The sequence below is a fragment of the Penicillium bovifimosum genome (genome assembly GCF_028826915.1).
Source record: "Penicillium bovifimosum strain IBT 22155 chromosome Unknown utg000006l_segment0_segment0, whole genome shotgun sequence".
NCBI classification, from domain to species: domain Eukaryota; kingdom Fungi; phylum Ascomycota; class Eurotiomycetes; order Eurotiales; family Aspergillaceae; genus Penicillium; species Penicillium bovifimosum.
Genome location: NW_026622715.1, coordinates 801661 through 826687, shown reverse-complemented (window position 1 = coordinate 826687; position 25027 = coordinate 801661). Strand labels below are relative to the sequence as shown.

The following is a 25027-nucleotide window of genomic DNA, read 5'->3' as shown; positions in this document are numbered from 1 at the left end:
ACGCCGACATGCATCTTGAATGGGTGTATTATCCGCTGGAAGCCTTCTCCCTTCTTGTTTGTATGCGTGTCGAGAACGCTGTAAGCGAGGCTATTGACTCCTTCATTCGCCGGATTTACCATGACCGAGCTTGAACTTGATCGTGAGCGCCGGATCCGCTGAGTCGCGATGATGGCTGCCTCTAGAAGCCCCTTGAGGCCAATCCTCGCAGCCTTCGCCACCTTGTCAAGATTTACTCGGTCTGTAGCATTCATGGAGCTCCATGCAAGGACAGGGTTGCTTTTTGCCAGTGCAGGAAAAGTGTGTATGATCGCCTCCTCCGCAGTCAAACCAGAAGTCTGAGACACAGTGACGGTAGACCTATTATCTATAGGAGGCAGAGTCTATCCATGATGCTTGAAGAAAGCGAGAGAGTAATAGTGGGAAAACCACACTAGCCCTCGCATGCTCCTGGAGCTGGCTCTTCTTCAATCGTAGGGCTGGAACCATCTCTTCCTCTCGTGATGAGGATTGCGGTGTTGATGCGCCTGTCGATAATCTGGCTGCCGCCTGATGTGACATAGATATTATGTAGTGATGGCTCATATGCTGGAGACCAGGATTTGACTTCAATGGAGTGAGATCCTCTTTTGATGTCGATAGTGATCCCCATTCTCACTTCGCCATTCGATCCATTGATCCACCACGCGTTTTCCGTCTCTCTGATTCATCCCTGTCGCAGAAAAGCCAATCCCTAATGTCGAATACGGAGGTTCGGAGGAAAGAGGCTCTCCATAGCACACTGTTGGTTGTAACAGTAAACGGGCGTACCAGAGGGGAGGTGCGCGAGAAACTTCCCAGCACCTTCTTCTGAGTCCTGACATAACGGCCTCGCTTTGATACACACGCGACATGATCTCCTGGGACCTCGCGAGTAGCAGTGAGAATATTTGTATGACGATCTGTGGGTTGTTATAAGTCAGAGGGAAAAGAAACAAAAGAGATAACTTGATCCTATGGTGAGATGGAGAAGGGAAGAGGAAAGAAGAGCTGCGCAGAAGAACTCCTTCTTATGCTCCTCCGTGCTCGCTCCTTCCCTTAGTTGTCGTTTGCTTCTTCTCAACAGTCTGATCATCACATGATTGTCACCCACGACAGGCTTGTCACTAAGTAGAACCGTTTTTCGTATTGTCCACGATCACGTCACTTCATCGACATTCGACCCATACCCAAAACCTACACTCCTACTTTGACATCGCTGCGTCGTTGAACAGACCTATAGTAAAATTTACAGCGGACATTGCATGTGGAAAGGCAGACACCAGATCAGACGCGGCACGTGTGGCAGTGGGATCATTGGGGAAAATCGTAGGGATACCTATAGCCTTGCCAGTTGGCGGATAGTTTGCCAGTTGGTGGGAGGCTTACCAGTTGGCTGGAAGCTCTCGAAACCCGTCCATTTCCTGCTTTGCCATTCGTCGTTCTCTTTTTCTCGCGTTATCATTGGCTTGTGCGAAACTGCATGCCCCCTTTGGGTTTAGCCTCTGCCATTGCATCTCCCTGGCTTCGTTTACCTGTTCACGCGTTGCTTCCATCTCAATTCTACAGCCTCTTGCCATGTCGAATCCTACCTCTCGTCCAACACCACTGCGTGAGCGTTCCGCCTCCGAAAACGCCCGTCCGTCTACCAAGCTCTGTAGCCGGCGCCGTAACAAACGACCCCTGACCGCGTTCCTCAACGACAGAAATGTCCAGCTCAAAACCTGCCACAGATGCCGTCACCCCCGCTCAAGACAGAGGCCGTACAGCGCTTCCATACAACAGAGTAGCTGTAAAAGTAGGTTAATTAGATGTATGTTATTAGCTTACTGACTACGGACTTCGCCTTCAAGCCGCCCGAGCGAAGCGAGGGTGAACGGCTTGTTCTGACATATACCTACCTACTCCGTATAGGGGTGTGTGTTGAAGATCCATTGGATACATGTAGGTAGTTGTGATGAGAATATGCAGGTGGTTTCCGGGCAAAGGCGGAATACACTAAAATGGTGGATGTACTGGGTACCTACAATATAAACCCATCCAGGATGGACAGTTACAAGGGGGGGGGGGGTACTTCCACCCTTGATACTTCCGAATAACGAGAAGTCTAAAGATCCATTGTTACTTGTGGCACATTAGGTTGCGAACTAACTTAGGTAACTTGTCGTAAAGGCTCATTGCCTTTTGAGCCAACTGGTCAACTGGTCAACCCTGACGACATCTGTTCCGGAACACACCCGTAGCCCCACCTGCGCAGAATACAAGCCCAGGTGCATTTCGAAGCTCCAGACTTGGGATCAAGTCTAGGGGCCAGATTATACCGTGAGCAGCCAAAGAGTCCTGAGAAGGGCCGAGACAGAAATCACGTGTGACATCGATCTCAAAGGGGGAAGGCCAGCAAGATATGCAGGATAGAAAACGAATGTTTTCGCGAGCACATGAAGACCAACAAGGTTCCGAATCTGTTGATCTCCGGGCGCAATCACCTGGGCAAGACACGCCACTGTCGCAAACAGAGGGAAGATCTCCAGCAGCGAATTATGGGCGGACACGAGGCGCAATGGGAGGCCGTCCAAGTTTGCGCGGTGCTTGCGGGGGTGATCGTTGTCGTAGCCGACGGCTCTGGACATGGCCTGCCCGGCGACGGACAGAGCGCCACTGCCGGCGAAACTCCAAAATCCGTAAAGGAGGGCAAGTGCAGGGATTGCGCGATCGGATGTTATATCGCCGCCCACGAGACTGAGCATGGTGCTAATGGCATTTTGAACAATGCCATTGGGTGCTGTGATTGCAGATGCGACAGGTGCGAACACCTTTGGCCTCGTTAGTGGGCGGGTCTGTCGATGTATCAGGGGTCACACTAACCAGGTACAACGGGGCAGTTGCGGTAAAGAAGATACCGGATGGGTTGTTGCTAATTGATGGGGCTGAAGGTTAGTATGTGATATGAGATTGCATATAACATATTGGAGGACAGGATCAAGAGTCAAGACTCACATGCCGTTGGACATGATTTCGGGAGGAATAGTACGGAGTACACAGTAGGTGAAAGCTGGGATAACTAGAGGAACGAATGATTGGAGGCAGTGGACACGGCCTGTCCTTAATACTATTGGTGTGGGGGAAGGATCCGTCGCACGGTCCTGCCGAGGAACGGGTGACTACGTGATCAGGCAACTCATCCAATTGAAACATTGGAACGGTTCCATCTCATTAGATTTCTCCGCATTCCACACCTCGGTTAATAGGCCATGTGAGGTTTCCTGATTATTGATACTGCCCGTGTACGGAGTAAATATACTCCGTACTTCGCAATGTACCCGCTGTAGGTAGACGTACTGCGACTAAACTTAGTCTAATCAATGCAGTTTAGAGTGACTCTTCTGCATTCTGCACGGCTTTAAGAGTGGATCTTGATCATGACGACCATGACGGAGGAACTTATTTTGACATCGATCGTGGCCCGGGCGTTTTCAGAAGTACCGCGAATTCAAAATCAATGGGAGAGAGTGCTGTCTATCGTAGTATCTAAATCAATAGAAAACTCCAGGGGACTGGCGAGAGAAACAGAGCTTTGCACACGTTATTGATGGTCCTCAGACTCGGGATACTCGGGAGTCGGGGCTCGGCATTCCGGTCCCGACCCACCATCCCGGACTTCAACCAGACTTCTACTTTGCAGCATCGCGTTGATTCCCTGTAGTAGAACCTCCAAAGAGGAGCAATACCATATCAATGTCTGCGGTCAGTCTAGATGTACTATCACTATCGACTTGTCAAGCTAACCATCAAGATTACCAGTGCGACTTGTGTCATACTCGCAAGGTACATTAGACATTCATTGGTCCCGGACTCCCGTGCTACACTTTCAAGCCGCCCGTACTAATGCGCATCTGAATCCGCTGCAGGTGAAATGCGATCGTCAAGTACCTTGCGTGAACTGCGTCGATGCGGACGTAGAATGTCTTCGCACTCGCCAAACACGAGTCCATAGACCACGGGTCTCTCGGTATGCGCATTCATCATACTAGTTCTTGCAAAGCACAAGCTAACACTGCTAAGGTTGGAGGCATTAACCCGAAGGCTCGCAAAGCTAGAAGAGGGACGCAGTAAAGAGCCAAAGGAATATGCAACAAGTCATACTACTAGCAGCGCATCCTCGTCGTCTTCGGCCAATCTTATGAGTATTAACGAGGCGCTAGAGATGCATAAGCGCCATCGAGTGTATGAGCCACATGATGCAGCTCCGCTACAGCCGCCAGCAAGCAAGCGCCGAAAGTCCAAGACTGTGGCCCAGCAACATGTTCATTCCCCTGGCTCAACGCATCATGTCAGCGAGGCTAGGGAGTACATTGAACATGAACTCCAATGCAATCCGACTCTTTCAGAAGATAGACGCACTGCACTTGAATCAGCACGCAAGTTCGTCGGTCAGTTGTCTAATCCCACACTACAGTGGGAGGGGACTGCGGCTATGGATGAGGTGGATGTGCAAGAAAGTCTTGAAGCTCCGACTCTCACGTCTGAATTACTATATATGATGCTACCTGGTAAATTTTGGGCCACTAAGTGAGCTCATATAAGGAAAATACTGATATATACAGGACCCGACAGAATAACTAGTCCCCATGGAACAGTATCCTGGCCCGATCATATATCCGACAGAACTCTGGAGCAAATGGGCCTTGCGATTATCGAGCGTACAGAGTCCGAGCAGGTGCTCCAGCATTACCGACTAACTGTCTGGGTGAAAGCCATGGGCTGTATATCAAAGATGGGCCCACTAATCACAAGCGACTCTTTAAGGATTCATTTCCGCACATTAAAGAAGAGATATGAAGCCAGCGCCATCGAGATCTTGAATCAACTTCCGCTGGCAGCCGCGCCCAGTCTTCTATTGCTTCAATCAATACTGTCAGCAGTAGGTTTATCTTATGTGCAGCGCCATACAGATCCTGACCATGACAGGCACGCTTGATGCAGTACCGGGGAAACATGTCACGTTGTTGGATGCTCACGGCACTGGCATCAAGAATGATCGTTGCCTTGAACTACCACAGTATCACGAATATCAGTTCACGAACCGAGATAGAGGGAAATATCCACGCTTGCGTGTACACATGCTACCACTTCGATAAGACACTCAGCTTACTGCTCCTCCGACCACCCTCTCTACCGGATCTGAAAGTCAGGCCAGTACAGTTAATACACATCGACCCCGACCTACCAACATCCGCCATGATAAAAGGCATGGTCGAGTATTCAGAGCTGAAGAGTGCGTTACTAGATATCTTGCTTGACACCAAGGCGATAGGGGACGCAGAAAAGGAGATTATACTATCCGACCTAGTAGCGCGAGCTCACGTCATCCACGCAAATATGCAGATGGTAAGAGAAAGAAGTATTCGAACGTTTTACCAAGCATCCACTAATCCAATCGTCAGTCCCGTCGACACCAGGAACAGCAATTCGCTCAATCATGGAGCCACCTGCGGCGCGAGTGGCTGGCAATGGACTTCAGCTACTACTCCCTTCTCACAACAATCTTCCGAGCGCGCTCCTCGGTCCTCAAGTCCCGGCTCGTCTGCGAGAACTGTCTATACACAGCCCGGGAAGCACTCACCACTCTCCGGGCTCTACAGGAAGAATTCTCAAGCCACCTCAATACCATCGACTCGTACCCTTACTTCTTAACTTGGTATGGGGCAGCCTATTCTCAAAACTCATCTCCCAAGAATCAAAAAGATTAGACACTAATCAGCCTCTCAGGACAATGCTGCTATGTCCGTTAGCACCCTTCTTTGCCCTATTCTGTAACGTGATTGCCACATCGAACGAGAGAGACTTCGACATGATGAAAAACATCACTGATGATCTACACCAATTCGCCGAGGCCAATGCCTCCATCGGCAAGCTGTACAAGCTTTTCTCTCTGTTCCTAGATCTGTGTGCGCCACTAGTTAAAGGTACATCCGGGGGGCTTCGCTCAGAGCAGCCAGTTGCCGTACTTTCTGGTGGGGACATGGTTGGAAATTCCGAGGGACAGGTTGGGTCTTATCCGGATATATTAGGGCGAGCTATGGACCAGGGTATAGACAGTCTTCGCGGCGCCGGGATTTCTACTGCAACGCGGCCTGCAGAGGGATGGGATGATAGTCTTGTGTGGGAATTGTTCGATAACCAGCCCTCGTTAGGGTGGGCGGAATCGGAACTGTGGAGTGCCATGACGCAGTTTGATGATACTCAAAATGTGGATGTGTAGCAATATCCATTTCATAGTATTAGAACTGTTCCGTTCTAAGTTGCAATGGCACAGATACCCAGTTCATTGAAGTCGCTCATGGTTAGCCCACGGCGAACAATTGAATTCAATTAGTACATGAAGAGTATTTACGCAGGCGACACTTTGGGACACAGCCCCAGGTAGCACGAACAGAAAGGAAAAGATAAAGAGTGTGATGGTTCAGACATCCCAGAGTCTAGCCAGTGTAAAAAGAAACAGGAATGCTCAGCGAGTGCGGACATGCAGAAGGGCCATGATCTGCCGGAAACACATGGGCCAGGTATTATAATACAGTATGAAAAAAGTGGTGATATCGTGTCTATCACGAAATCAAGACCCAGAGAAGGAAGAAGATCTATCACGGTCATTAGTTAATCGTTCAAGAGAAATGTAGGGCGAGATAAACATACCATCAGAATACCAAACATCTTCGCGATTAGCCAGCGATTCCCAGACACTCGCGTCCAGTATTTCATGAGTTCCCTCTGCGCGCCCTGGACGTTGTCGACCACATCTTCGGTATTGGCATCTATGCGCTGAATCATTTCTGACTGCTCGCTGACCATCTGCGCCAGCTGGCCGAAAATGCCACCCAACTCGCTGATGGTTCGCTCGATAGCCTCGATGGCTTCGCCTCGAGCTTGCACATATGTATTACTCGATTCACCCTCTTCCATGACCAGAAGCTGCTGGTCTGATTGGAACGATGGCCGCCCTAATGGCGAAGGGTTTGAGGGCTCAAGCGTCAATAGGTCGGAAGAATTGCCCTGGTATCCAGGCTGCGGTGTCCGTCGTCCCGATGGATTATACAAAGGAGAATCTGAGCGCTGTGTGTCAAGGGCACTGTGTGACTTCGAGGATACGGAGGAGACAAAGTTCTCGGTTCGTGTTCGGGATGCTTGGATGTTCTTCGTGCGGACCTCGAGCACCTCCTTGAAACTGGCACCTACATCGGCCAACTTTCCCTGCAACATAACAACAACCTGGTGAAGGCCATCAGCAACGCGTCCGTGCTTGTCTTCTCGTGTCTCACTTACATTATCATTGTGTTCTCCCTCCTGGTCTGTCTTAGAACGGGTTGACTTGGGGTGTTGTGCTTGGGTGAGCGCCTGCAGCGAGGCAATGCTTTGGTTCAACCCGGCAAGATCTTGTTTGATCACGTACGTCAATTCGGAAATCTCCACAGGTCGGTCGTCGAACAGCGTTTTCCGTTTCGCCACTATTCTTCGTGGTTAGATTGGCTGGCATTCTCGGCCTTGCTTTTCCACACACTCACATTCAGCCAGTCGCTGCAATTTGGCCATTGTTCCGGTGATCCCCCTTCCGATATCTCGTGCCCGCCGCGCAAACTCCGACCTTGCCACCTTTGCCTCTTGCGCGGCACCTGTAGGCGACATATTTGATTGACGTCTTTGCGCATCAGTCAACAGAGCCTGGCGCTGTGTTCCGACTTTCGATGCCCCTAGTCGCTTTTGGGTCTGGCTTAGGATGGCGCTGAACTCGCCGGTCCGGTCTTGTATCGATGGCCCGGTCATTTTGTGCGGGAGGTTGTGAAGGATAGTGGAATTGCGAAGAAGTGAACGGTCCAAGATGTATCTAATCGAAGACAGGAAGGCACAAGAGGGCGACTCTCTCGTAATTTGTGCTGACTCGGAGGGTTGAATTGGTGAAAGTGAAGTGTGGTGGTCGATCTGCAATCGATAAGGGGGCGTCGGGGGCGAAGACGTGTCCGGTTGCAGGTACCTGAAGTAAGAGGACTCAACAGGAACGAAACAAAACAACTAAATCCTCGTCAAATAAGAAGATGAGAGACAAACATATCAAAATGTCAAACTATACAAAATCCCAGTAAACCCCCGTCAGTAAGGCAGCTGGACAAACTCTTACATAAGCCCCGCAATCCAAATTTAGAAAGCGCATTTCTACCTTACGTAGCTTCGAAAAGATCAGGGGCCAAGTACTGAGCCCCGTTTATTTCTTTGTTTCAGATCTTACTTGCTGCAGTCGCATTTACTGTCTTAATGTCCTGTTGCTTTGTCCTCATCTACCTCGGGAAACACGTCAACGTCATTCTCGTGCACTAATCTTGTTTCCTCGTGTCCAACCGCAACTTGCGCAACTAGCCATTTGATCGGCAGCTTGCCCAACCTACCACAGTATATAGGCCGAATCGCCACATTTGTCCTCGCCCAAAGCCGTTGGACAGGGGACAGTACCAGTTCTTGCTGTTCCCGTCCTTATCAGTCCCTTACGCCCTCATCTGCGGATTTTGCGCAACCCCTCAGGCAGCAGTCGATGCTGGTAATCGAGCTTGCGACAACCCCCTGACTCTGTTCTCCTGATGGCAGACCCCACCAACTCGCATGGGCGCGGAGCCCAGAACTTGTAAGGCAACACATTTCGCTTCAGTCGCATGTACAGTCGCACGAATACTGAGACCTACTTTAGCCCTTCCTCGTCAAATCCTCGCAGTCCGCTTTCGCCAGGCAGCAGTGGCGGTACCCCGATCTCTTTTCAACCAAATGTGAATCGCTCCAAGACGAAACGATGGGTGGAAGCCAAACAATATTCGTATGACGGAGGCGATTGGGGCGATGAGGAGGAGGACGAGGAGGAAGAGGAAGAGGCGCCTCCAGTACCTCGGCCTCCTTATGCCACCCACAATACTGGCAGTTCCTCCGATTTAGCCTCGAGGCGTTTGTCTGGCCTCACAGCTGCAGCTGATGAGCGGGCTTCAGCCGATGGCAAGGGAAGCAATCCTAATATAGCCGAGAAGCCGCTCCCGTTTGTAAGGCCAGCTGACCTCTACAAACGGATGCGCGAGGAGCAAGCGGCTCAGCAATCTCCTCCTCCTGAAAGCAAAGTTCCCCAGCTTAATAGCTTTGGGAATTCCACTCAACAAACCCAACAACCTCCTTTGGGTCTACCCGAAGTCAAGCGCGTGTCTGCCTTCGGTACCGACTTTTTGAACGGGTCCAATTCTATCCCGCAATATACCCCTACACATCAAGACTCTTCATCGGGGTTCCAATCAGTGGTTCAGCAGGCCTTTGATGTCCCAGAAACCCCACAATCCACCACCACTAGTGTCGCACGGTCAAACAGTGACGGCACTTCAACGATCAGCCCTATCATCGGCGGTCGTAGCATGACTGACGATAGAACCCCGACGATTCCCGAAGAGCCTAATGAGCCGAGCCCGAAGGCAACTGCGACTGCGGCGCCAGTGATTAACCCTGGCCATCGCAGGGATCTGAGTCTTCCTGGTTCCGACAACAGTCCTTCAAGGAAACCACAAATTACAGACCTGGATACCCCAACGGCGGGCCATGCAGAATTGGCTTCCGTTTCAACTCAGGACCTGACCCCGCAGGCAAGCGACGCTGGTAGTACTCCTCAGAATCCATCGATGCAGCCATACTCCAACGAAGAGGCAGATCGGCCTGCTCCTCTCAAGTTCGGAAACACATCCGGCCCTGAAAATGTCCATGGCGAAATACCTACCATCAGAGGCGCTGAAGACTCGCCACAGAATGCCGACAATGATCGTTTGAGGGAGGAAATCATTCGGTCATTGAGCCGGGAAGCCACTCCTTCCGAAGACCCGGGGCAGAGCGGTCAACCCCAGCCGCAGGCACCCGCCGCCTCCATCCCGCAACAATTCGAAAAGTATTGGGATGGCCAGACTGGGCCTGGTCCGAATGGAGCGCCTGAGGCTATGGTCACTGAGAATCATCCAGACTGGACCGGCCAGCATCCGTTGGCGTCCAAGGACCCTTATTCCCAGAGTCCGGGTGAGGCCGGTAAATCCTCTTCCGCTATCTTTAATCTGCCAAAGAAGCCCAAGTTAGAAAGACGGTTTTCCTGGGAATCCTCCGACGATGAGGAACCAGAACCCCAAATTCCTGGCAGTCATTCATCGCCCCCTCCTGTGGGCACGTCACTATCCATGCAAGAGCCTCAGCCCATCGCTGATGAGGCTGCTCCATTACCCTCGGATGCGCCGCAGGAAGCGCATGCTTCTGATATTGAAGGCTCTGATGCCCAACCTACCGAAAAGCCTCGACTCTCAATTGTACCGCCCGTTCCAGAGAATATCACACCACCGGAGCAAATTGGGGGACCAGGAACTACGCCACCTCCACAAGTCCCAATTCCCTCTAACGTTGGAACTATCTCCCTCGACGAGTCTAAGCTCCTGGGCTTCCGTGACATTCTCGGTATCACCTCTATAAACCAGCGCATCAAGTCTTTTGAACACACTCGTGACCAGTTCGCTACCCTTGACACTGGTTTGACTCAATGGCTGCAATTCACAGTTCAGGAAAACCCTGAATATGCTGGCCTAGTCCAGCAAAACCAGAATGTCTCCCCCAACTTGCAACAGCCGTCTCCTTCCAGAAGCAGGTTCCCTAAGTTGGGTTCTCTTGGGGCCCTCGGTTCCCTGAATGACGGTACACCCACCAGCGCCACTCACATAAGACGTCCGTCGGGCCATATTGGGACTGTGATGAACAGGGAGAAAGTCGGAGAGAAAGGAAAGGAACTCCTTCACACTGCAGGCGCGTTTAGTGGCAAGGCGAGCGGCGCAGCTAAGGGGTTATTTGCCAAGGGCAGAAGCAAGTTCCGACCCAGTGGTGGGCCTGACAAGGTAGATGCTTGATTTTTCCTTCATTTGAGCGCTTTATTTCCCTTTGGATAGTGGAGGTCATCCCGTTCATGTCTCCCTTAATTCCGCCGCATTGTTTGACTTCCTGGGATACCACGATGTAATTCCGAGCGCATGATGGCATTGAGATCTAGAATGCCACACGAATGATGCATCTGCCCTCTTGCTACAATTTATTCCCCGCGCTTATTTGTTTTGGTTCTGATGTTGGTAATGCTGTAGGTTCAATCAACGCCGAGTGCGTCTCGCCGCAGCTTTCAACTCTCGTTTCCCTCAGGGTCGGGTGATGTGGCTGGTAATTCTTCGTCCCTGCGCAACTCTGTCACGTTTGGCAGTCTGCCTATCTTCAAGTCCGGGCGAACTGAAGCAAACTCTGTGCCCGGTCGGACGAGTGGTGATGTCTCTCTAGATAACCCACAAGATGAAGAAAATGCCCGCAACGCCCCCAGACCTGGGGATGTTTCCCTGTCGCACAACCTTGATGGCGATTCGGCTGTGCAACCGACTCAATTAGCATCTCCGCCTGGGGTTCCTCCTAAGGCGGATAAATTTGACCACGCCCAAGGGTTCGAGCAGGAGATGATTGCTTCGTTTGGTCTTTCGCCAACGGATCCTTCTTCTCGGAGATCGGCAAGTACCCCCGTAGCGACCAGTTCGCATACCCAGATGCCTGGTGACAAAGGGCAATTTAAAGAGCTGCCGCATGAATCAGCGGAACCCACGACTGGCAATCGGTCTTCCTGTGAACCTTCAATGAAACAGGCTCTGTACGCAGAGAAGAGTTTGCCGCTTGTTCCTAATGAGCATTCTGATTCCTCTGCTTCAAGCATGAACAAACAGACGCATTGGCCAAGCAAGAGTACACCGGACATAGTCACTACGTCAGCAATTCCCGTGGTGGTGGAAGACACCAAGCCTCCACCTCCTCCAAAGGACAATGGTCATGGGCTTGCACCAGACGGGGGCCATGAACGCCAACACTCCGTCTCAACACTCGGGCCTGACGAACAGACCGGAGGCCCGTCAGAAGCTGATAACAACAGTGATCCCCCGTCTCCTCTGCGAGAGACCAGTGAAGAGGTTCCTCCTAAAATTGAATGCAAGGATGAACATCTACACAATGGCAATTCCGTCCCAACTGGCAACGCTTCTAGTGCTGTCCTACCAAGTGCCCACAAGAAGAGGAAATCTTTCATACCGTTCTATCCATCAAAATCCGCAAGCTCAACCGAGTCCCTCGAGTCGAGAAGAAAGTCAATCAATGGTCTGCCACCTTCTACTCCAGACGTGCAAAGTCCCTTGAGGAACGAAGTGAGGTACTCTCCAGGCTCCCGAAGCAGGATGCTGCGCTTCGGCAAACACAGCGCCAATGACAAGAGCTCGCGGCCGCTCACGCCTGCTAAAGATCTATCGCAAACTTCAGAGGCCGGTTCCTCCGTACAGGTGCAGAACGAGGAATCCGCCATCGGGAAGCTGAAGAGCTTCGGCAGACGACGTCGGTCTTCGGTGGGAGATCTTCTCTCGAGCATTCAGGGGCAGGGGTCTCAAGTGCCTGCTGCTCACGAACGGAAACGGTCATTTGGCAGGATTAGTGTATGACAACCCTTCGACAACGTCTTTGTGATTTATTTTTCTAACTCGGAACAGGTACTATTCGGTCGACAAGATTCTCAAGATCCCGAGAAAAGATCTACCGATGATTCAAGGCGTGCTTCGGAACCGATTAAGGCCAAAGACCTACCCATGCGTCCAACTGGACATGGAAATGGAAATGCAGATACCTCCACTGCACAGGACGCAGCACCAGTCCTGAGCAGTCCATTCGAAGCAAATCAACCGATGATGTCTCCAGTACCACAAAACAACGAACATCTACCGTCCAGCACTCCTGGACGTACCAGTATATCGCCCCAGCGTGCCAGTATCTCCCTCCCACCAAGTTCATCATCCGCCTCCCTATCAAGCGGTCGCTTCTACTCACAATTTCGATCCGCACCAACAAACGAACCCCCCACCAGCTCTCAACTCCTCCTCGCCCCACCTCTCCAATCCCGATCCCCATCTCCAATCTCACTCCACGAGAACCGGCTCTCGAAACCACTATCACCGCTAGAGGAGATCGAGTCACCAGACCCCTATATCCAACGCCAACTCCAGACCTCGGACCAGTATCCCAGTCTTCAAGCAGAAAATCAAGATTCACAGCTCGGCACGCTGAACGAGAATACGGAACAGGAAGAACGCGAAGAAGACAAGGTTGGCAAGGCCACCATCTCGAATGCAGGTATATCCGTATCCGTATCCTCGCACCCTCTACGCAGCGAAGATCAAGTGCGTGTCGTCAATGACTCGCAGCCGGTCGAACTAGCTATCACGGCGGATGATTCCAGTGAGGAGATTGTTATGTCGCCGACGTCTTATCCGGGACAGGAGTGGAGGCCTATGTATACTTGAGGATGTTTGATTGAGATGAGCGTCTAAGATTGTTCTATACACGGCTGTTTTATAATTCTTTTTCATTTGCTGTTTCATTGTGAATATGCTTTTGATTTTCTCGTTGCATATAATATACGGTCATGCTGTTCTCTTTTGTCTGTTTGTCTAGAATCTCAGTGTACATAGCATCGATATCGATCCATGCCTTCAAGGTATAATTCATGGAACATACTACGATGGGAATCAATGGAGAAACAATCGTATGTATTCTGGCCCATCCTCGAGGTTCGATGCCAGTCAAGGTCGGCCATCCATCGGAAGACGTGCACAAAGTCTTCGATGGTGAAGTGGTCGAAGAAATGACGGAACAGAGCCTTCGGCTCGACGATATGTCTCAGGTTGACCTCGCTGGTCTCGATCGCTCGGACTATGTACTCCTGCGAGGACAATGATGATTAGTGGATGAGGCAATAGTAATCTGTTAAGTATATGGAAGGCTCTTACATGAAGGCGCTCGAGTGTCCGCGACTTCCAGTTTCGTGACCAACTGCCAATATCTTGGCAGTCCAGAGTGTATTGATGGTCCTTTTACCTGGACCCGGCCAGACGAGAATCAGTTGGTGGGACTTGTCGCACGGCGGCGGCACGTCCATGGTAGATATCTCGCAAAGGTCGCGATCCCGCGAGTCCATGTACAACAACTTCCGCAAGGCCCGGCAACCCCCGGGAAGGAGAGAGGGCAGACAGACAAATCGGATGACCGCCAGGGTCGTCCATGGTAGATATCTCGCAAAGGTTGCGATCCCGCGAATCGATGTACAACTACCTCAAGACCTGAGAGCCCCTGGGAAGGAGAGAGAGGGCAGACAGACAAATCGGATGACCGCCAGGGCCATCCATGGTAGATATCTCGCAAAGGTCGCGATCCCGCGAGTCCATGTATAACTACCTCAAGGCCCGACAACCCGGGAAGGAGAGAGAGGGCAGACAGACACATCGGATGACCGCCAGGGCCATCCATGGTAGATATCTCGCAAAGGTCGCGATCCCGCGAGTCCATGTACAAGTTACCTCAAGACCCGAGAACCCTCGAGAAGGAGAGAGAGGGCAGACAGACAAATCGGATGACCGCCAGGGTCGTCCATGGTAGATATCTCGCAAAGGTCGCGATCCCGCGAGTCCATGTATAACTACCTCAAGGCCCGACAACCCGGGAAGGAGAGAGAGGGCAGACAGACACATCGGATGACCGCCAGGGCCGTCCATGGTAGGTATCTCGCAAAGGTCGCGATCCCGCGAGTCCATGTACAACAACTTCCGCAAGGCCCGGCAACCCCCGGGAAGGAGAGAGGGGCAGACAGACAATCGGATGGCTGCCAGGGCTGAGAGCCTGAGACTATTCGAAGTCGAACATCTCGTCAATAGCAGTCTCCTCCTCCTTGGTGCACCTATGACTCTTCAGCCATGGTGGAAGGACTGCAAATGAAGGTTGACATTTTTGAACATGTCGCTTTGCCCCATCTTGTCGCAGAAGCATAGCACATCGGCCCAGTCCCCCTTTGTTCTCGCCCTCTCCCCTTCCGCTTCGATGTCAAGATGGACCTCGATGCAAGATTTGCCCGGATGACTAGATCAGGTAATAGTTAGTATACACTTGGTTGGTTAGGCATGATACAAATTGACACTCACCCTTAACGAACTTTTGGCCATCCGGTGAGGAATTGTCAAAGTCAAGGAAGTCGGTGGTCCAAAAGAAGGCTTGAACCATTTATCTTTCGTAAAAGACTGGAAAAATATTGTCCCAACTCTTTCCTATCTTTCAATGAGGCGAAGTTGCTCTCCGGGTTGTCTTCCTTCGCTTGCTGGATCATATCTTGGATCACTTCCTATAATTACCTATGTTAGTTAATCTTTATATCAAATCAATAAAAACGGAGTTAACTTATTCACTTTTGTCAGCACCAGTGACCTGCGCCTTCCAGTTCTTAGTCCGATCTGAGACAATCATTCGTGCGTCTCGGGGGTATTCAAGGCTTCCTGCGGCTTCTGGGCAGGCCTTGGTGATGGGGGCCTGCGCGTCACTAACATTGAACCATCGAAGATAATGCCACACAAGTTCTTTCTCAAGATCGAGGTAACTGTGCTCCTCTTGCGTTGATTGTTGAGAAAGACGTATGATGGCGTGTGTATCGACGCTTTTCTGTAGAAGGCTTCCCCCGGCTCGTATTCTGTGCGTCCTCATCTGTCATCGATCTCTCAAATTGCTCCTCATCTGAGATGTGGTCCATAATCTCAGTATCTGTTCTACCGATGCTGCCTTGAAGCAGATCGGTAGAAGCGGCTTGTTGAGGGAGAGAGAGCGAGGGGGAGAGGGAGGGAGAGAATGTAAGAGAGTGAGAGAAAGTGAGAGTGTGTGAGAGTGAGAGAAAAAGTGAGAGAAAATAAGAGTGTGTGAGAGAGAGATGAGAGAGGGAGACGGAGGGAGAGAAAGAGAAAGAGTTGATTTACTACAGCAGGCAGGATGCCTGTTTAAGTAGTGTTGGCAACTATACATCATGTGTTTGTGTCTTGTGACTTTGTGTTTGCAAACTGAGACTCTCATAGTTTGTCATTCTCTTTCCAACCCTGCTGCCTGCGTAGCATTCAACGCCACCGTTATCTTCTCTGAAAGAGTATCCAAGTCCTCCAAGCCTACACTGATCCTTACCAAATGCTCCCCCACACCATACTGAGCTGCCCATTCCAACTCGTTGTAGTGAGCAAGCAAAGTGTACGCGCACGCAAGTGAGAAGTTCGTCCCCAAACTCGGACCCTTTGCAACATCAAGCGCATCATAGAACGCTACTGCCTTCGCCGGGGTAACAAATTCGACAGAGAAAAGGTAGCCATACAGTCCATCGGTCCGTCTGCACGCGTCGTACAAAGACTGGGTAGAACTGCCTTTGGGATAATAGACATGTGCGACTGCTGGGTGCTGCCGAAGCATATCGCAAAGGACTTCCGCATTCCCAGAAGCTTTTCGGAGACGAACAGCAAAATCGCGACTATTAGCTTCCATGACGGACGCGTCAGAGGGGAAGTATGTGTCCATAAAATTGGCGGTCAGTTCGGCATGCATAGCTCGGTAGAACTGGGAGTGCGGATTTAAGACGAGGGAGCCACCCATAACATTACATCCGCCACTAAAAAACTTTGTGAGGCTAGTACTGATCATGTCGCAATGTGGCAGGAGGGCGAGGTTGGCAGAAGTGCCGACGGTGTCATCCACCACCAACCGAAAGCTATGCTGCTTGGCCAGTTGGTGCAGGCGTTTCAAGTCCGGTGATTGCAAAAGCGGATTTCCTGGAAATTCGCATATGAGTGCATGGATCTTTCTTCCGGAAGAAAGATCCTCTTCGAGCGCATCCAGGTCTTCACTCGACGCATGGCCGTACAGTCTTGTTTCGAAGTCATAAACCTTTTGGAGCGTTTTTATGGTATCAACATATAGGAAACTGCAACAATTAGCCGAATTACAGACTTGTTCTGCAAGAACTCGTGGCTTGGGTGCAATATGCCTTACCCAAAAATTGCAACGACGGGGCGGTCTTTCTGGAAGTGCTGCTGCAGAGACTGGGCCATATTGCTCAGGCTTGCCATACCTGATGGATACAAGAAGACGTCCTTGCTTTCGGGCCGTACTGTATCTGTAGCACAGAGCTCTGCAATTCGCTGGCGAAGAATTGCCTTTGGCGAATCTATATCCCCAGCTGCCAGAAGCTCCAGTCCCTTTGTCCTGTCGTGAGGCTCACTCTCAGCGTTGCAGCGATCGATGCAAGCAAGATAGGGCGTCGTCATACGCTGCAAGCTCAAGAGGTGTTGATTCTCGAGACACAGTTCTGCATAGCGACTTGAGATCCCAAAGCCTGTGTGCTGCCAGAACGACTTGGCCAATCCGAATGCTGAATCGGGATAGAATACAGCATACAGTTCCAAGTTTTGCCAGTCTACACTGAGTTTTGCCTTATGCATAGACGGTGAATTTGGGTCATTGCAGAAAGGGAGTACCGTGACCCGACCTGCTTGGATCTCAGTGAGGTTTTTCCTCAGGAATTGCCCACACTGATCTGCACTTCGCTGGCAAGGAAATAGCACTGCTAACGTTTCCTCTGAAGACAAAGGTGAGTGGTCATTGTGCGTGTGAAACCTCTTGACAATCTGCTCCGCGAGTTTGTCGATAAGACGATGGATAAAAAACCGAGGGTATCCTGTCTTGAGCTGTGCCAGAACTTGCGGGTTTCGGCTTGACCATCCCACTGTATCTTCCCACTTCGGAAGGTTCACGCTCACGCCCTTTGATCAGTGAGAAAATATCCTTGTGTTTGGATGATTGACCTTACATGTATATCTCCAGGGGGTAAAGGCTCTCCTAGGTGCCCCATGTTGCCCAGTATAGTCACAGGTAAGAGTGAAAAAGTGATGTCAAAAGCTTCTGATGCATCATGCTGGCTTAGCCTTTACTTTGGTAACGCATGGTCTGCTGATCATTACCTGATTACGCCAAAAACAGTATTCATCGTATTGTTTCACAGTCAAAACGTGCACACTCGTGACATGGTAGGTCATCCTTACGGTTGCTCTCAGAGTTTGTATGAAAACTGGTGGTCATTATCTATTGGCGGTCTGAAGAGTAATTCCATGGAAAGTCGGTACGTTCTACTTTAACTAGTCTGTAATCTTGCATGGAACTAGGTAAACTAGTGACTTTAGCGTGCTTAGCGTGCTCCAATTCCAGCCCAATCCCACGCTCTTGTCGGTAGACCTTCGTCTTTCCTACCCAAGTCCCACACTTCCACTTTCTCAGACTCGATATCATTCTTAGCGAAGAACTTTTCCCGAGCCGCTGGTTTGCTTATTTTGCCGCTGCTTGTTCGCGGGATTTCCTCCCCTGGGGCTAAGACTCGCAGAAGCGTTGGCAGCTTGTATACCGATAATTGGTGCTCGAGAGCAAGAGTCCGTCGCAGGGTAGCAAGGGACACTTGTTCTGGCACTGTCTGCTCATGCTGAGGTTCTGTGACAACAAGGGCAGAAACCCGTTGGTCCACTTGGTCATCGTCGACACCAAGGACCACGGCGGCGGAGATGTGAGGGATCTTCAGGAGGGCTTCTTCAACGTCCAAAGTAAAGACCTTCCAGCCAGTGAAGCGCACCACTGAGGATGGAACAGGATGATTAGCATGATAGGCCAAAGCTCGCCAACAGAGTATTGCTTACCATCTTGCGAAGCACGGCCAAGGATGAAGAGACTGTCGTCGTGTGCGCGTCGGATGAAGTCACCGGTTAGGTAATAACCATTGTCGTCGAATACGTTCTTCATGACTTGAGGATTGTTGGACAGATATCTTAAGCACGCCAAGGCTGTTAGTGTTCTTATCATACTGTTATGATCGCAAGGGAACTGCTTACTTCTGAAATAACGCTTGGCTCTTTATCGCCATCTCGCCTTCGCTCTCACTCGCGAGAGTTGTTTCGACAGAAGACACTAGCTTTCCGACATGACGCTTTCACACGTTAATTCAAGAAGAAGGGAAAGCAATTGGCTTACGATACTCACAGGTGTGAACCCATTGGACTTTCTCCAGTCCGTGGCAGCGATCATCCAGCACTCGGTACAACCATAATGTATATCGACCTTGACCCCTTTCTCAATCCAGAAATTTGCAACCGACGTCGGTACCGCCGTCGACCCAGTAACGATAGTCCTCAGCCGCTTTAACCCCGCCAAGTATTCTTCAACTTCCTGTCGAGACTTATTTACTGCTTCCCTTGTGTACCACTCAACGACCGGACCGAGAGTGTAGGGTATTAACTCTAGGAATGTGACGTCTGCGGCCTTAATCCTTTCCCAGAACCAGGCGGGACTGAAGACTGTAGGACAGATCTCTGCACAGGTCCCAGCGAGAATACAGCCAGACAGCATCATGAAGCCTGCGACCCAGTGGCTGTTGAAAGGAAGAAGCATCCGGTCATCGCGGGTCAGGCCATAGGTTTCAAACCATTCTTTGGCTCCGGCGTAGATGCTGCCATGTGTATGCAGTACACCTTTGGGAGGGCCTGAGGTCCCCGAAGTGAAGAGAAGAATGGCGCCACGGTCTTGATTCCAGGTCTTTGATAATTCCGAAGGGCTTCGGAGCACCGGCAGTGGCTGTGTGATGGAGGGGGAAAGCTCTATGGTTAGAGTGGTGAGGCTAACACCATCGAGGAGAGACTCTGCATGCTCCTGTAGTTGAGGGATTGTGATGAAATATGCCGCGTTGCAGACTTCAACGAAATACTTGAATTCCTCGGGTAATATGGCTTCCGCTAGTTCATGCACCACAAGTCAGATTCGGAAACAGGGACTTGCAAGAGCCTACTTCAGGTAGTACTGAGAGGACTTCGGGAACTCGGGGTTTTAGTACTTACACACATTTACTGCGGTGAGTCCGAGTGCTCGTAGAGCGAGTATAGTAACAGCGTACTCATAGCCGTAGGGCACCAGAACGCAAACGAAGATGTTATTGGTACTTGGAGTTTCTTCGCCTAAGTTGAAATTGCGGCGAATCCTGTCGATTGTCTGGAAAATATCGACAAGGAAGTGATACGGGGTAATCGAGCGCTCCGAAGCTCGGTCATATATGACACATGCTTCTGGGTCTTGGGTATAGCGATTGAACAGCTCATGGAAGAAGGGATCGTTGGGAATGAGATATTCGGAAGGTTCTTGGGCGTCCATTGTGAGAAGTACGCCAAAGTGTGCTTGAAAGTCGGATCGAAAAAGGAGGACGATGCTGGGGATCAGGTCTCAGAGCTGTACAGCTTCGCCTAGAAACCTGCTTGTCTTCGTTCGGGAAGAGACTATGTCACGGTGCGGGGCGTTGACAACAAAACACGAACGGTGGGGCAGGCATTGGGTGCAGACATTGGTTGAGACGGGATAAGCTCCACATGAGAATCCTGCATGAGGTACGTAAAGCCCAACATGGTGATATTGAGGCTTTTGGAGGACACAATGCCATGAAAAATGAGTCGAGAGTGACAAACGCCAAGGTGGAAGCCAGGATTACACGGCTTGAAGAAGGCACTATCTACTCATCTGGAGGTACGTCTATGATATCCAATGCCAATGCAAGTAGCGACAGAACAATCAGTGTGATTGAATGTGATACAAGGCATGGAAGCACGTGCATGATCAAACTATTCCAAAACGATGTCTTGGCGACAAGTACCATCAGATCCCGCGTCTCCTACACTCTACAGCATCCATGACATGCAGTCGATATGTCCTTACTCCTTAAGGAATTGAATGAGGATTCTCCTTATTCGAATTCGAAAGAATTTGCGGTGTCAGTATTCTCATTCAAAATTATTCGAAAGGTTATTCCAATGCCTGCCAAGAAATTGAGCGCGTAGAGATCGGCTGACACCCCAATCTATGGTGCGTACAGGGCGATCGAGACGCACGTGCTGGTCTTCTATATGAATTCACATTGGAAGGAATGTGGACGTGGACTCCAGGAAGAGCCAGGGATGGGAAGGAAATGAAGGCATAACAGCCAAGACATGATCACCAAGCTAAGAATGAACGACGGAGACTGGAATGCCACAAGATACAGAGTATTTTACAAGGATTTACAAGAAAAGAATGATTAGAATCCCTTAGATTGCTAATGCCACTATTAACGACATACATACACGTAGAGAAAGAAAACTTGGCTCTCAAGGACACAAGAGCAAAGGGAAGCCAAGGGGTAAATGAAACACACAAAGTCTATAATACGGGAAAAGGAAGCAAAAAGTCGGGACACGTTCTTTTTAACTCCCACGGTATGCATGTCCAAGTAGGCGGCACGGCAAAGATGTGTAGATCAAAGGGGAAGTAAGGAAAATTATACTCGATCAGTAACGAGTCGCAGAAAAGCTTAAGGAACGAGTAATTTACTCGTCGTCCTCGATATCCTCGGCGCGGGCACCGAGAGTGTAACGGGACTTTCCTTCCGAGTCGTGCTCGTGCTCGATGGCAAGCTTGGAAAGGTGGGCGATCATGTTCTCGATCTGGGTATCGGCCTTGGAGCGGGTCTTGCGGCCAAGGTTGTCCAGACCGGGGACGATGGTCAGGAGGTAGTAGACAACGGCGATGATGACAGTAACACCGATGGAGTAGGCCCAGATGACAACGACGGTGACGATATCGACATCGTTGTTGACGGAGAAGTTCTCAGCACCGGGGTTGTGGGGGGAGGTCTGCTCAAAGTCGGGTGCGAGCCAGCCGAAGACACAGAAGAGGGTGGCCAGCACATCGACAACGAAGATGGCAATAACCAGCTGCCACGAGGGCCAGGTCTTTCCACCACGGGTAACGAAGATGAGCCAGTTCTCAGTCAAAGCAATCTCGAGGAAGAGAATCTCCTGGGGAGAACCGAAGTTCTGGATGATACCACCGTTGCCGAGGAAGAGAGTACCACGGATGATCCAGGTGGCGATAGCAAGCATGATACCAAGGACGACGGAGATAACCCAGATCTTGGGCAACTGCCACTCGACGGGGCGGGCCTCGAAGTGAGCGTTATCGTAAGCGACGGCAATGGTAGCAAGATCAGCGAATAGAGCGATGAAGACAATGAGAGAAGAGTCGACAGTCTCGTTGATGATGATCATGGAGGTAACCAGGTAGATCTCGAGGTGCAGGCAGAGGGCGATACGGTACTGGATGTAGGCCTTCATGCGCTGGAAAATCTGGCGGGCAAGCTTGATGGCATCGACAATGGTGGAGAGACCGGGAGCAAGGAAGACAATATCGGCGGCAGCCTGGGCAGCCTCGGTGGAACCCTCGACAGCGATACCACAATCGGCCTTCTTGAGGGAGGGGGCATCGTTAACACCGTCACCAGTCATGGCAGTCAAGTGACCACGCTGCTGGAGCATCTCGACGACCTGGTACTTGTGCTCGGGGAAGACCTCAGCGAAACCATCAGCCTTCTCAACAAGGTCGTGCTGGGCGGAACCAGCGAGACCACCGTGGATCAGACGCTCGGAGTTGTAAACCTTGGTACCGAGAGCAAGCATCTTGCAAGTCTCCTTGGCAATAGCGATGGCGTCACCAGTAAGCATCTTGACGGACAGACCGAGGTGCTGGGCCTCAGCAATGGTGTGGGCAGTATCCTCACGAGGGGGGTCGAACATGGGGTACATGCCAAGCAATTGCCAGGGCTCACCCTCCTTCTGGACGGCAACACCGAGAGAACGGAAACCACGGCGAGCGAACTCAGTGACCTTCTCGCGGTAGAGACGGCCGTCCTCGGCGGAGCACTCAGACAGGTTGAGGATAGCCTTGGGGGCACCCTTGGCACAGATGTAACGGACACCATCGCAGGTGCAGACAGTGGTAATACGCTTGGACACGGGGTCGAAGGGAGTGTACTTCTCGGTAACCCAGTTGCGGGAGAGGATCTCACGGGCCTTGGGGTAGCGGCGGAGAGTAAGGACGGTGACCTTGTCAATGGGGTCGAGGTTCTTGATGTTGTGGGAGGAGGCAATAGCGGCGACGGCCATCATCCAGTTGACATCAACACCCTCAGCGACGTAGGGCTCGCGGATGGAGAGCTGGTTGGCAGTGAGAGTACCGGTCTTGTCAGAGCAAAGGATATCGACACCAGCAAGCGACTCAATAGCGGTGAGCTTCTGGACAATAGCCTTCTGCTCAGCGAGGTAAGCGGCACCGACAGCGAGAGTGGTGGTGGTGACAACGGGCAGACCGACAGGGACACCGATAATCAGGAGAATCAGGGTGTAGTGAAGCAGGTTGTTGTCGGAATCCTCAGGGGTAGCGATCTTCAAGTGACGGAAGAATCCACCAATCCAGGCAGCGAGAATCCAGAACATGACGAGAACGAGCAGAGAGGTACCGATGTTGTCCATGACGGCCTTGAAGTGACCCTGGTCCTGGGCTCCCTGGACAAGGGCGGCAGTCTTACCGACGAAAGAGTGACGGGCGGTAGCAGTGACAATACCGTAGGCCTTGCCGCGCTTGCAACCGGTGGTGTAGTAGCAGACATCAGCCATGTACTTGTCGACAGCGAGAGATTCACCAGTGATGGCGGACTGATCACAAGCAATGAGGGAGACACCCTGGTGGGACTCCAGGTTGTCATCATCGTCGTCATCAGCGTGCTTCTCCTTGAGATCATCGGAAGTGGCGTTGGCGAGGTACTCCTTGTAGGCGTCGAACATCTCGGGCTTGGAGTAGTCACAGATCAGACGGACATCGGCAGGGATGACGGTACCCTCCTCAATGATGACGATATCACCAGCAACGAGCTCACGAGCGAGAATCTCCTCCTCCTGGCCGTTACGGACAACGATAGCACGCATAGCAATATCACCCTTGAGAGAAGCGACGACATCGGCAGCCTGCTTCTCCTGGTACCAACCAACGAGAGCGTTAAGCAACAGAATACCACAGATAACACCAAGATCGATCCAGTCACGCAGACCAGCAGCGAGGAGGACAGCAAGTTCCATAACTGTGAAAGTCGCGTCAGTAACTGGGTTTAGACGCGTCTCGAATTCAAATGCCACATACCATAGAGAATAGGACCACGGAAGTAACCAATGAACTGAATGAAGATGTTGGTCTTCTCAGTGACCAGCTCGTTCCAGCCGGTCTTCTTGCGACGGGGCTCGATGTCGCTGGAGCTCAGACCAGAACGGAGGTCGGTCTGGAGCCACTCATCGGGAGTAACGAAACCATCCGCAACACCGGACTTCTTGCCTCCGAACTTCCACCAAGGGCGCTTCTTCTCCTCACCAGTGCTCAGGGCACCGGCGCTGGAGGTAGAGCCACGGCGGTTGGTTTGAGCAGTCGAGATGTATCGGTTCAGGGCAGAGTACTCGTCGAGACCACCCTCGTCAGCACCCTCGCGGTGAGGGCGCTCGCCGTTTTCGACGTCGACGGCATAGGAAATTCTCCGCTCCGCCATTGTTGTTGCTTCGGCTCACTCAGCCTTGGAACCCAACGATATGAGTAGAGAACAACTGAATGACGGGGATTGTCGGAAGGGATCCTATGTCAATGAGAGGAAAGGAGAAAAAAACGAAATGGACGAAGGAAGGAGTGTTTTATAGGGATTACGGGGGGGTCAGAAAGAGGGAACCGGAGTGGGTGGGTGGATAATGAGTGAAAAGAGTGAGGGAAATAAAAAAGAAAAGAAATTTGAGAATTTAAAAAAATTTCGATCCGATTGAAATAGGGAAAGAGAGGAATTTTGCACCCAGAATCCCGTGTTTGTCAATTTGGGGGAGATACTTCTGATTCTGGTTGCTGGGGGAGGTATCGTCCAGGTACCACTGGTTGACCCGCTCCTTCTTTTTTATTTATTTTTATTTTTTATTTTTCTCCCCCGATTCATATTTTTCTTTCCCTTTAAGGTTTAGTCCGGTCTTATTTCTGGCTTGTTACCAGACTTTGCCCCTTGCCCTACCAAGAAAGATTCAACCGGGTCCCCGGCTGCAGCCACTCACCATCGAGATGAATTGAATAGAGTGGGGTTATATTCCTGTTTTTGGTTAGTATCTACCAAATAAAAACCCTGATCATACCAAAT

At 51.1% G+C, this 25027-nt stretch overlaps 9 protein-coding genes across 9 annotated transcripts; 3 read left to right on the top strand and 6 right to left on the bottom strand.

Moving 5' to 3' along the window:
* Nucleotides 1-2333: 2333 nt before the first annotated feature.
* N7515_007949 (MAPEG family protein) lies at nucleotides 2334-3029 on the bottom strand (the record flags this gene model as incomplete). The annotated part of the gene is made up of 3 exons (XM_056668693.1): nucleotides 2334-2831; nucleotides 2884-2932; nucleotides 3016-3029. 3 exons carry the CDS (start codon nucleotides 3027-3029, stop codon nucleotides 2334-2336), a joined length of 561 nt encoding a protein of 186 aa, XP_056518523.1.
* Nucleotides 3030-3753: 724 nt separating this feature from the next.
* On the top strand, nucleotides 3754-6280 carry N7515_007948 (transcription factor domain-containing protein; the record flags this gene model as incomplete). The annotated part of the gene is given in 8 exon segments (XM_056668692.1): nucleotides 3754-3766; nucleotides 3820-4027; nucleotides 4081-4568; nucleotides 4623-4939; nucleotides 4987-5406; nucleotides 5463-5613; nucleotides 5626-5716; nucleotides 5788-6280. 8 exon segments carry the CDS (start codon nucleotides 3754-3756, stop codon nucleotides 6278-6280), a joined length of 2181 nt encoding a protein of 726 aa, XP_056518522.1.
* Nucleotides 6281-6623: 343 nt separating this feature from the next.
* Nucleotides 6624-7836, bottom strand: N7515_007947 (t-SNARE syntaxin; the record flags this gene model as incomplete). Its single annotated transcript, XM_056668691.1, has 3 exons — nucleotides 6624-6656; nucleotides 6712-7520; nucleotides 7578-7836. 3 exons carry the CDS (start codon nucleotides 7834-7836, stop codon nucleotides 6624-6626), a joined length of 1101 nt encoding a protein of 366 aa, XP_056518521.1.
* An 806-nt stretch (nucleotides 7837-8642) lies between these two features.
* Nucleotides 8643-13424, top strand: N7515_007946 (uncharacterized protein; the record flags this gene model as incomplete). The annotated part of the gene is made up of 4 exons (XM_056668690.1): nucleotides 8643-8686; nucleotides 8711-10952; nucleotides 11193-12563; nucleotides 12618-13424. The coding sequence occupies 4 exons, from the start codon at nucleotides 8643-8645 to the stop codon at nucleotides 13422-13424; spliced, it is 4464 nt and encodes a 1487-aa protein (XP_056518520.1).
* A 218-nt stretch (nucleotides 13425-13642) lies between these two features.
* N7515_007945 (uncharacterized protein) lies at nucleotides 13643-13858 on the top strand (the record flags this gene model as incomplete). Its single annotated transcript, XM_056668689.1, has 1 exon — nucleotides 13643-13858. One exon carries the CDS (start codon nucleotides 13643-13645, stop codon nucleotides 13856-13858), a length of 216 nt encoding a protein of 71 aa, XP_056518519.1.
* A 2156-nt stretch (nucleotides 13859-16014) lies between these two features.
* N7515_007944 (uncharacterized protein) lies at nucleotides 16015-17827 on the bottom strand (the record flags this gene model as incomplete). The annotated part of the gene is given in 5 exon segments (XM_056668688.1): nucleotides 16015-16900; nucleotides 16969-17047; nucleotides 17067-17073; nucleotides 17088-17738; nucleotides 17786-17827. 5 exon segments carry the CDS (start codon nucleotides 17825-17827, stop codon nucleotides 16015-16017), a joined length of 1665 nt encoding a protein of 554 aa, XP_056518518.1.
* Nucleotides 17828-18160: 333 nt separating this feature from the next.
* On the bottom strand, nucleotides 18161-18762 carry N7515_007943 (uncharacterized protein; the record flags this gene model as incomplete). Its single annotated transcript, XM_056668687.1, has 2 exons — nucleotides 18161-18597; nucleotides 18660-18762. The coding sequence occupies 2 exons, from the start codon at nucleotides 18760-18762 to the stop codon at nucleotides 18161-18163; spliced, it is 540 nt and encodes a 179-aa protein (XP_056518517.1).
* An 85-nt stretch (nucleotides 18763-18847) lies between these two features.
* N7515_007942 (uncharacterized protein) lies at nucleotides 18848-20160 on the bottom strand (the record flags this gene model as incomplete). Its single annotated transcript, XM_056668686.1, has 3 exons — nucleotides 18848-18946; nucleotides 19000-19748; nucleotides 19851-20160. The coding sequence occupies 3 exons, from the start codon at nucleotides 20158-20160 to the stop codon at nucleotides 18848-18850; spliced, it is 1158 nt and encodes a 385-aa protein (XP_056518516.1).
* A 1202-nt stretch (nucleotides 20161-21362) lies between these two features.
* Nucleotides 21363-24403, bottom strand: N7515_007941 (plasma-membrane proton-efflux P-type ATPase; the record flags this gene model as incomplete). Its single annotated transcript, XM_056668685.1, has 2 exons — nucleotides 21363-23947; nucleotides 24007-24403. The coding sequence occupies 2 exons, from the start codon at nucleotides 24401-24403 to the stop codon at nucleotides 21363-21365; spliced, it is 2982 nt and encodes a 993-aa protein (XP_056518515.1).
* Nucleotides 24404-25027: the final 624 nt, after the last annotated feature.